Source organism: Aedes aegypti, chromosome 2 (assembly GCF_002204515.2).
Source record: "Aedes aegypti strain LVP_AGWG chromosome 2, AaegL5.0 Primary Assembly, whole genome shotgun sequence".
Classification (NCBI taxonomy): Eukaryota; Metazoa; Arthropoda; class Insecta; order Diptera; family Culicidae; genus Aedes; species Aedes aegypti.
The window spans coordinates 35,479,220-35,491,387 of record NC_035108.1 but is presented as its reverse complement, the minus strand read 5'-3'; the positions used below and the strand labels follow the sequence as shown (position 1 = coordinate 35,491,387).

Genomic DNA, 12,168 nt, shown 5'->3' with positions numbered 1-12,168 from the left:
CATAAATTTAGTTGGTTTTCAATAAATTCACATTGAAATGTGAATCGATATATCACAGGTTAAACGATACTGAAAAACCTCACTTCACAAACGGCTTCACGGCTCCTCTGAGAAGGCTTCACGCCCCCCCTAGGGGTCCGCGGACCACCAGTTGGGAAGCACTGCTTTATATATTATCACACATGCTTCCTTCAAAAGACATAACCATCCATTCGAAGCACTAACGTGTCGGTGTCTTAAAAAAAAAACTTAGCGATATATGAATGATTGCGGGAAAAGTTATGGAAATGTCACGTTTTGCCTTAGTTTTGCGAAAAATTGTTTTTTTGAGTGTATAACAATTAACCCTGTTTGGACAAATTTTTAATATGCAACATCAATTTCTTTTTCTTTCTGACATCACGACAAGAGTCTACTTCTCAGTTTGGTTTTCTTTTGAGCACTTGCATGTGCATTAGGGCGATTCAAATGTTAAAAATGTTTAAAAATCCAATCTCCTACACTGCGACTACTTTCTATAGCCGCACACTCATTTTCGGCGTAACTCATGAACTGGATATAAAATGAAACATCATACTGTAGCATGTTTAGAAATAAATGTATTCAACAAAAAAAATCATAACAAAATTCAAATTATGTCATTATAGTACCACTTATGGCAAAAAAATATTAAACTTAGAGGCTATTTCCTATAGCCGCACCTGTTTCTTATATGGATACAGGTTAAAATCGGAATGTTTCCAGCACTTCAATAGTCGGTTGGCCCTCCAGCACGCTCGATAACCTGGAAAATCCTGTTGGGCATACTTCCGACCAAGTTCTTTATAATTCCCATTTCAAAATTCTCCCACGCCTCCGAAACTGCCACTTTGAGCTCTGCAACGCTATTGTACTGCTTCCCGTCTGCATAGATCCGTCGAACCAGGATTCCCCAGATATTTTCAACTGGATTAAGGTCCGGGCTACGAGCTGGCCACCACAATAATTCGATTTTCCGGCTGTCAAACCAGGCTTTTGTAGCCGAACTAGTGTGAATACTAGCATTATCTTGCTGAAACACGAACTTTTTGCGACGGTACTTTGCCTTGAACGGGAGCAAACAGCTGTTCAGTACTTCCATGTAATCGGCCGAGTTCATCTTACAAGATGTGAATGCTAAATTCAATTTTCCGGTAGCACAAAAGCCGAGCCAAACCATCAGAGATCCTCCTCCAAAATTACGTCTGGAAAAGTACTGTGGTTCCTTCCGCAAATCTCGCCAATAACCAGTAAATCCATCGGGACCATCCAAGTTGAACTTCTTTTCATCAGAAAAGATCACCTACAGTTGAAAAACAAATTACAAAATGATTATCAGTTGATCAAAATATAATTACATCAATCTGTTCAAGAAATAAAAAATTCAAATGTTTTTACCGTGTCCCATTGCCGTGCCATGTTGAGTTTGGCAAACTCCAGACGTTTTTCCTTGTGCATTGGTGTTAGATTTGGTGCCTTACTCATTTTTGCCCGAATTATATCGGGACTGGTATGCAAAACTTTACGAACTGTTTCCTTGCAAACAGGAAGATTCAAGGTAGATTTAATTTTAGACAGTGATATGGTGGAATTAGACGCCAGTTTCACAATACTTCGTCTATCCCTAGACGTCAGCTTCGACTTTTTCGGCTTACGTTTAGTTGTTGCGTATTTTTCCGGATCCTTCAAATAATTTCGCACCACTTTATCTGATCTTCCGAGTCTCCTTCCAATTTCACGATATGAAACACCTTCCCGATTGAAAGCTTCAATCATTCCCTTTTCTTTCTCACTCAAAACACTTCCTTTCGGCATTTTTGAACAATCGGATCGAGTTTGTTTAGAAAAAATCTAACTGAACGAAGAAAACTCCACGCGCGGCTATAGAATATAGACGGCCAAATTATTGAAAACACTAGTATTCAACGTATACATCGAGCACATGATCAACACAACATATGGAAAACAAATGTTTCACTCACACTAGTAGACACACGCCGTTAAGGACTTTGATTACACCATAGGCATCGCAAGGGGTACGAAAAAAAGGTGCGGCTATAGAAATTAGCCGCAGTGTATATGCATCTTACCATCCTTACCATAAACATAGCGTTCTGTGAAATTTTCAGCTTTCCAGGTAGTGATTTAAAGGTGGTCCAAAAACAATGTATGTTTATATGAAAATTACTACGGAGAAATTTTGAGATTCCAAACACGCTTGTACTGTAATGTCAGTAGAAACCTATCATCCCATATTGAAAACTCGTTCTTCAAACTTTAATGAAGGATGTTGCTGAAGAAACAAATCCCTTTTGAGATAATTTTGTTTGGGTTTTTTGTACATGTTTGCAGGGTTATAGGGAAAGTGTACCAGTTACGACCATAGTGCATCTCTATTTGATTTTGATAACTTTCACATTTCAAATCTTTTTGAATGTTTTAACATCAATATATATCTTAAATCTAACTACTAAAACATACAAAAGTTTTCAAAATTTGAAGACATTCAAGTAATCACGTATGGCGAAATAGGGAACCACTATGTCCATAACTGGTACACCTACCCTAATCCAATGTTAAGCTAAATAATACCAAACAAACTCATGAATATCTTTTCTGCTATCCGTCGGATTGAATTTCTCTCTTCAGCAAATTTCTTTATTATGGTTTGAAGAATGAGTTTTAACCATTATTTTACAATTTCTGAAAAATTGGTTGGTTGGTTTGACTTTATTAACGAGATTTTTAGCCCTGGGCTAGTTCATCTCGGGACCAACGGCTTTACTTCCCTTCCGAAGGAAGTCGTCACTATAACTTTTTACGTCATAAGTGACTATGTCGGGGATGGGATTCGATCCCAGGTCCTCGGCGTGAGAGGCGAGTTTCTGAAAAATTGTTGCGCATTGATTCATTACGCAACTCAAAACAGTTGCGTAATGAAAAGGCGTTTCGTAAAAGTTATTTGAGACAATCAATTTTAAAACTGTTATGTGGGAAGGTACAATGTTCACCTCTTACATCAATATACTTTGTACCTCTTTCGCCGAACCTTGATGTATGCACCTTCCGTGCGCACGCACCTTGTTTATAGTGTGTGCTTCGCTAGAGAGAAAAGCTCACAAGTAAAAGTTCGCTACTACGTGCGCGACGTGTTTTTCATTCGCTGAATAAAGTATCTATTAAATCGTAGTTCTCACGAGTAATTCCTACTCAACTATTCCGAACATCCTTCGCTGGTATTCCGCTGTGTGATCCTGTACTCCGCCGACAGGTTTTGGGCCCAGCAAGTGGCCAAAGAAGGAATTAATTCGGTAGTTGGAAGATTCGGCCGGGAAGAGCCGAATAGTGCTTTTAGGACTTCGCCACTGCATCGGCAGGGCAAGCGTCGTTCGAAAGCGACGGGGAAAAGTGTGCGTGTATTGGTGAGAAAACGGCCGGCAAGTCTGCTGGTGTGAAAAGCGAAAGTGGTACAGTATTGCAAGTGAGAAGAGGGGAACTGCATTTGTTCACCCCGTACGCAGTGTGTTGGTGACGATGAGTGAGGCAAAATTTTCGATCGCCAAGTTGAACGGTTGCAACTGGCAAACGTGGAAAGTGCGGGTGGAGATGCTTTTGGCTCGGGATGATTTGTGGGGCATTGTCGAAGATGCTCTCCCCGACGAAGCAGGCCGCACCGAAGAGTGGAAGAAGAACGATCGTAAGGCTAAAGCGACGATTATTTTGTTGCTGGAAGACAGCCAGTTGTCGCTCGTTAAGAACTGTGTTTTCGCGCGCGACACGTTCAACGCTTTGAAAAGTTATCATCAAAAGACGACTCGGTCCGTTCGAGTTTCGCTTTTGAAGAAACTGTGTGCGTCGAATCTCGCCGAAAACGGAAATATCGAAAATCATTTGCGCGAGTTTGATGATTTATTCGATCGCCTTGATGCAGCCGGTACAACTTTGGACAAGGACACTAAAATTTGTATGCTGCTCAGGAGCCTACCGGTTTCGTACGACGGTTTAGTTACCGCGCTAGACAGTCGGTCTGACGATGACATCTCGCTTGATGTCGTCAAGTCGAAGCTCGTTGATGAGTATAATCGGCAACTCGAGAGAAAAGGTAGTGGATCTGTTAAGATCGAAAAGGCAATGCGATCCGCGGAAGGCAAGTCGACTGGTGATTTTCGCACTTGTCACTTCTGCAAGAAGGCCGGCCATATCAAACGAAATTGCCGGAAGTTTCTGGCCACTCAGAAGAAGGAAGGGGATTCGTCCAGTGCAAGTGGTAGTGGATCCGGTAAAGCCAAAGCTGCCCAGAGTGAATCGCGAGGGGTTGCTTTTGTCGTCGGTGATGGGAAATCGTGCAGTTGGGTCATTGACAGTGGCGCCAGCGCGCATATGACCAACGATCGTTCGTTTTTCGATTCGTTGGAGGAATTTTCGGGTGGATTTATCACGATGGCAGATGGCAAGAAAACCCAAATCCTGGGTGAAGGAAGTGGTGTAGTGTTTGGTGTTGACGGTTCCGGCGAAACCATGAAAATTGAAGTGAATGAGGTGAAATTCGTGCCAGGACTCTCCACAAGTTTGATTTCGGTTGGAAAATTGGCACAGAAGAACTTCCGTGTATCGTTCGATAATGACGGATGTGAAATTGTGGCTGCTGGTGGTGCTGTTGTTGCCACTGGATTTCGACATGGTGGTTTGTATTACCTTCGTGCAGCAGAGGCGTCGTTGGCTGCGTTGGTAAACCGGCATAAAGTGGACTGCCAGCATCAGTGGCATAGAAGGCTCGGCCATCGTGATTGGGCCGCTGCTGAACGGCTTCTGAAGGAAGACTTGGCTACAGGAATCAAGGTGAGTGATTGCGGTTTGAGAATAGTTTGTGAATGTTGCTTGGAGAGTAAATCGGCAAGGCTACCGTTCAATCCAGTTGTCGAGAGGAAGTCGTCTCGTATTCTGGACATCGTCCACACAGACCTTTGTGGACCGATGGACAATGAGACACCGAGCGGAAACCGTTACGCGATGACCATAACAGATGACTTCAGTCGGTTTACGGTGACTTACCTCCTGAAACACAAATCCGAGGCTGCTGGGATCATTAAAGAGTATGTAAAGTGGGTTGAGAACCTTTTTGGTCGCAAGCCATCGGTTATCCGATCCGATGGAGGGGGAGAGTTCATTAACAAAGAGCTCCGCAGTTTCTATAAGCAGCAAGGAATTCAATCGCAATACAGCGCCCCCTATTCACCGCAACAGAACGGCGTTGCCGAACGCAAAAATAGATCGCTGACGGAAATGGCGACATGTATGTTGGTCGATGCGGGAATGGAAAAGCGCTTCTGGGGCGAAGCAATGCTAACCGCCACATACATCCAGAATAGGTTGCCATCAAGGTCAATCCAGAAAACCCCTCACGAGCTCTGGTGGGGAAGAAAGCCCGATCTCAGCCACATTCGTGTCTTCGGTAGCCAAGCGTATGTCCACGTGCCGGATACTAAGAGGAAGAAGCTGGATAGCAAAGCAAGAAAGCTAACGTTTGTTGGCTATGCGATGGAGCAGAAGGCGTATCGCTTCGTGGATCTCGAGACGGATCGGATCACGGTGAGCCGAGATGCTCGCTTCATCGAGATGGACAACGGGTCGACGTCAGTGGAAGTATCGGCTGAAATGAAGAAGAAAACTGAAAGTGTGAAAGAAAAAGAAGAAGTGATCGATTTGATTCCCTTCAAAGAAGAGAAGGGAGAAGTGTTTGATGAAACTGACGAAGATTACTATGAAGCCGAAGTAGATGATGAAGTCGAAGAACCTGAAGCAAGTTCCAGTCCGAGAGTTCGTCGGTCAGGTAGACCGAATCTTGGAGCAAAGCCACGTCATTTGGAAGATTACGACCTGGAATATGCCGTAGGTTTTGCCGCGTGTGCAGTTGAAGGTCCAGCCGACCACAAGGAAGCTTTACAAGTCCCTGTGTGGCGCGGAGCGATGCTGGAAGAGCTGGAATCTCATCGAAAGAACAAAACTTGGAAGTTGGTCCCGTTGCCAGAAGGCAAGAAGGCTATTGGTTCGAAATGGGTGTACAAGGAGAAGAGGAATGAAGAGAACCAAATCGTAAAACATAAGGCAAGGCTGGTAGCCCAAGGCTACGCTCAGCGCTCCGGAGTTGACGTTGGAGATGTTTTCGCACCCGTAACTTGCCAATCAACGTTCCGTACCTTTCTTTCGATAGCGGCGAAGAGCAATATGCTCGTTCGTCACCTAGATGTGAAGACGGCCTATCTGTACGGTTCACTCGAGGAGGAGGTGTTCATGCGACAACCGCCAGGTTTCGTCGTTCCAGGGAAGGAAAATCTCGTGTGTCGTCTACAACGCAGCATCTATGGGCTGCGGCAGTCAGCTAGATGCTGGAACCGGCGATTGGATGAAGTTTTAGTGAAGAATGGGTTCAAGGCTGCCTCGGCAGACCCGTGCTTGTATATCAAGGACATTGGAAGTGCCAAAGTGATTTTGATAGTGTACGTGGATGATCTGCTGATTGCGTCTACGGACGAATCGGAGATCGACAAAATATGCGACAAGTTGAAAACGGATTTTGAACTGACATCTCTTGGAGAAGTGCGACATTTTCTGGGGGTTGAAGTTAAGCGTGAAGGAAATGTGTTCAAGTTGGGACTGCGTAACTATATTGACAAGTTGTTGAAAGCCTTCGCTATGGAACAATGTAAAACGGCAAAGTCGCCAATGGACCCCGGATATGTGAAGATGGTGGACAGAAGTGAACCGTTCGAAGATCCAACTGGATACCGTAGTTTGGTTGGAGGGCTGCTTTATTTGGCCATCGTTGCACGGCCGGATATTGCAGCAAGTGCAGCGATTCTGGGAAGAAGATTCAGTGCTCCCCGGGATTGTGATTGGACTGCGGCGAAGCGTGTGCTTCGATATTTGAAGTTAACGAGGTGCTACCAGTTACATCTTGGAGGAGATCAGCAACAGCAAAGTCTTACCGCTTTCTCGGACGCAGATTGGGCTGGCGATGTTGCTAGTCGTCGCTCGACATCCGGTATTCTGTTCAAGATTGGAGGAGGTTGCATTATGTGGGCCAGTCGTCGTCAACCATGTGTAAGCTTGTCGTCGATGGAAGCTGAGTACGTGGCACTCAGTGAAGCGTGCCAGGAGGCTTTGTGGCTCAGACAACTTCTTTGTGACATGGGTGAAACTCAGAAGCAACCAACGATCATTATGGAAGATAATCAAGGGTGCTTGGCGTTTGTTCACTCGGAACGGGTAAGCAGGAGATCGAAACACATTGATACAAAGGAGCGTTTCATAAAGGAGCTTTGTGATCGAGGAGAAGTTCGTTTGCAGTATTGCCCGACAGACCAAATGCAAGCCGACATCCTGACTAAACCATTGGGTCCCGTGAAGCACCGAGAGTTCTGCGAACTGCTTGGGCTGTACGAGGAACGTTCAAGTGAAGAGAGTTCACATTGAGGGGGAGTGTGGGAAGGTACAATGTTCACCTCTTACATCAATATACTTTGTACCTCTTTCGCCGAACCTTGATGTATGCACCTTCCGTGCGCACGCACCTTGTTTATAGTGTGTGCTTCGCTAGAGAGAAAAGCTCACAAGTAAAAGTTCGCTACTACGTGCGCGACGTGTTTTTCATTCGCTGAATAAAGTATCTATTAAATCGTAGTTCTCACGAGTAATTCCTACTCAACTATTCCGAACATCCTTCGCTGGTATTCCGCTGTGTGATCCTGTACTCCGCCGACATGTTATACCTAAAATTGGATAAACATTTTGACATAAGTTCGTTTAGCAACATTATAGTCATTATATTGATTATACATTGTGTGTATTTCTATTTGTTTTTTTTTGTAACTGTTTGTCATAGTCTTTCTGGAAATATTGATTATCATATTAAAGAATTCTCCAATAGAGAAAACTGACACCGAGAAAGATTGAAAGTGATAGTCGAAACACGCGTATCTTTTAACAAATAAACAAAGCATTAAGAGCGTAATTAAAAAGTACAAAATACTCAAATCAACCATCAATTTTTTTTCATAGATAAAGTGATCAAAAGCAATCACACATACTTCTCTTCTATTTTTTCTTGGATAGAATAAATTTAAATTCAGTTTCATCCTTTCTCTGAGTTTTGCTGAGAAGATGTCTACAATGTACACAAGAACATATCCGTAAGCATCTCATTTATGTAAATAGTACACTCCCTATTTGTCTTTTTTTTTCAACACGCCCACACAATAGCGTAGAGCGCCAACAAACGACGTGCAATAATTACCTTGATTGATGCCCCATACTGGCGATGACACTAGCAGTTCGTCTCCGCTCAACTCCATCGGATGCTGAAGACAACGACGACGACGATGACAACGTCATAAGGCGCTGAGGTGGTCTCCTGCATGGGAACCGGTTGCCTCTACGCTGCAGATACCCAACCATCGTCCGGGCCATGTTTCCTTCTACGGGGAAGGTAATCATCAATCAACGCCTCCACCCACCACGAACCAATACACTTTGACTTCGAAATGGCAATTCAACGCACTTTGGTTGCACTCCTTATTTTTTGTTTTGAGCACTTCACCCACGCACGGTTTTCCTTCCACGGAACGCATCACATTTTAATATTCCCGAACAAATCGCTGCTTTCTTGCTAATCGACCCCAAATCAGTCACGCACTTAAAGAATTCCCTTGAAGCAGCAGGTTTTAATGATTGCAACAAAACTGGATTAAAAATTCAATCCGAATTCAAAGAATCCAGCAAGTTCAACTGAATGCCCAAGCATTAGCATATCAACTAGTCAAAATCACCAAAACGCACATATTACGCCAGCAACTCAATTCCACCGCACATTGGAAAGCTGTCCTCGGCAACCTGCGCCTACGCTTTAATTCCGTCGAACCCTTTCATTGCATCCACAACCGCGCCGAAACATGAATTCTGATGGTGTCATTTGTTGAACCCATTAACGGTCGTCCAACAACGGACGGCTTCCATATGCACACATGCTACTGCTTAGCTTACACTACCAACCGAATCGTTCCACTCGCATCACGTCCCATATATCGCACTTTTCCGCGTCACGTCGTTAACACCTTTTTTCTCCTCGGCCCACTGGCCCTCTAGAGGCGGACGACGCGCGCAAACCGGACCACGGAACCACGCAAACGTAATTTTGATGTTGACGTTGATAACAAACCGCGCGCCGTATGCACGATACTGGATTAATGTACGGAATTGGATTACTCGCAGCCAAGAAGTTGAAAACGATGATCGCGATCGAACGGCGGTGCAAAAGCGACTGACTGTAGTGACGGTTCAAACCGACCGCGCGACCGACGACGACATCCAAAGGTTGATTTCCCGCTCCTTATTCACACATCGCGCGCGCGGAAGGTTGAACGGCGCTGGCTGCTGCGCCTAAGCTCATATGGGAACGTTATAGCCACAGACAAACATACGTTATATCACTTGATACAATTGTCTTCAAAATCTATCGTCAGTTTAGGTTCTACAACAGGCCTGACCAACCTTTTTGAACCGCGGGCCAAATCTCAGAAATAATATTGTACGGCGCGCCAAACTTTTTTTTTAATGCAGCAATTTAAAAAAAAATGGTAAGATGAAATAAAATTTATAAATATTTCGTTTGGAGAAATTTGAATAGATATTTGCTTATGTCATAATTTTCATAATTCTGTGAGAATTGTGATACCCTGCTTTAAAATTACGCATAGTTCTGTGAGCCCGTTGTCCAGGATTTTATAAAAATCGTTCTCTAAATTCTATCAGAAATTTTCGTAAGATTCTTACAGAATCTCATCTAGTATTATTTGAAACCCTTATTAGTTTTATTAAATTGAAGATGATATTATACGATTTCACATATTATCGTATGATTCTGTAAAAATTGTCCTTAATATACCGCATAACAACACTTTAAAACCATTATAATAAAATCCTGATCTTGAATATGGAGAATTGTGTCCTACACAGATTTCTGTAAGCAATTCACTAAGGATAACTCATTACAATTTTGCATACTAATATCCAGTATTCGGTGATAGTCTTTTGTCATCGTTTCGTAAACTCCTACAAGGTTTCTGTGACAAAATTGGTCTTTGTGAAAATCCTGCCTAAGTTGTCCGAGAAATTTATGTGAGAATACTGTATTAAATTTTAAAAGCTAGTAATCTGCCTCTGGATCTGCCTAATATTGGTTATAATCTTTCTCATGTACAGAATTCATGCTCAAGTGTTTTGAAAATCCACCTTGAAATTCAATAAGGTAGCGTTTGGCCGTAATTTTTTTGGCGGCAGAATTTTTCGAAATTGAATTCAGGTTTGTCCCTATAATAGTGATGAATGTTATTGGCGAGATTCATTCCTCGTACATTTTAATCCACATAAAATTAGGTACTTTTTAATATGGAACATTTTCAACCATTTATGGAATAAAGCGAATTTGTATGGATAAAAAACTTGTAGAGAATCTACTAAATAATATAGAGAAACTAAAAAGTAGATTGGAGTATGTTGTACCTTTTAATTGCACCCTAAATGCTTATCTTTGACAGATACGAGTGATATGAGTGACCATTGCTTAGTGCTATCCACGTTCTCACTACAAAAACCCGTTAAAAAACTGCATCTAGAGAAAACCATTGTTTCCAATCACAAACTGAATATGGCATTTCAAAATGCAATGACTAATATTCCGAATGGAAGTGCTGAGGTCAGACTACAGTTCGCCCTGAACACCTACAACACGTTGAAGATACAGTTTTCAAAAACTGTTAGTGTAGAAGCCAAAATTAAGGGATTTTGTCCGTGGATGTCTTTCGATGTTTGGAAACTGATCAAAATCAAGGAAAACATTCTGAGGAATTTGAGGCGTAATCCAGCCAACGTTCGCTGCAAGGAGTTATTGGACCATATCTCCAAGAAAGTGCAACAGGCGAAAGATCATGCTAAGAAGAGCTACTATAGAAACTTATTCACGACCGCTAATCAAAGAAACACCTGGAAGAACATCAATAAAATCCTAGGCCGAGACAGAAGGGCAACAGAGAACATGAAGCTAACTGTCAATGGCCATCAATGACAACATGATGTACTTTACTGCCGACAATATGGATTCAGAGAGGGATCAAGCACATGGACGCCGGCTAGTGAGTTGGTTGATGAAGTCTACAATGGCCTGGACAACCGGAAAATAGAAGGAGTATTGTTTATCGACTTGAAGAAGGCTTTCGATACGATCGACCATCGCGTTCTATTACGAAAGCTGAACTACTGTGGGATAAGAGGGCTGGCAAACAAATTGTTCGAGAGCTATCTGACTGGAAGAAAACAATATGTGTCTGTAAACGGAGCATTCAGTAGCGAACGTGATGTGACGGTAGGTGTTCCCCAAGGCAGCAATGTAGGCCCTCTTCTGTTTCTACTGTATATTAATGACTTGGCAAAACTGAAATTACACGGGAACCCTAGAATGTTTGCCAATTACACGTAACACCAGGTAACAATTTGAAGCTGCTTAAGGCCCAAGTAAAAATGGTGCAAAAGTCAAAACTGAAAAAGCAGTTTTCTCTTTTTGAATAGACAAATCGAAGAAAATAAAAACACACAGCTCTTTTATTTGCCAAATAAAAAGGCTGTGTGTTTTTAGTTTCATCAATTTGTTGTTTTAAAAGGAGAAAACTGCTTTTTCAGTTCTGAATTTTGTGCCATTTTCTCTTGCGCCTTAAACGCTTTTATAGCTAATTCAATTCAGCCTTTGTTTGAACAAAAGCTGTTCATAGCCTGCATTCACTGTTGTTCAGCTGTTAAATATCTAATTCTGGCGATTCAGCCTTGTACACCATTGATCAGCCAATATTCAGCAAATACTCTTCCCAACTAACATTTAGTGCAAATGTAAACATTCTCTAAGCCCTCTTTATACGGCTTCATGCTGAGTAAAGGCGCTGTACATACGAACGAAAGCTTCTATGCGATCCTTTTACCAACAAATCTGGCGAATCTACTCAGCTATTTTAAAGCTGTGTAGGCAGCTCTTATTCATACCGATCATTGCTCTAACTCGACAGTTATACGACATGTAGCTGTGTAAACATCTTCGGAAGGCGCTTT

General features: G+C 42.6%; 1 protein-coding gene across 1 annotated transcript in view; it reads right to left on the bottom strand.

The window, feature by feature from the left end:
• Positions 1-9,349, bottom strand: part of LOC5572885 — a 136,337-nt gene extending 126,988 nt beyond the window's left edge. Inside the window, exon 1 of the mRNA XM_021840497.1 lies at positions 8,312-9,349. Coding sequence (XP_021696189.1) covers positions 8,312-8,511 — 200 coding nt within the window. The 5' untranslated portion in view covers positions 8,512-9,349. The remainder of the gene's footprint in view (positions 1-8,311) is intronic.
• Positions 9,350-12,168: the final 2,819 nt, after the last annotated feature.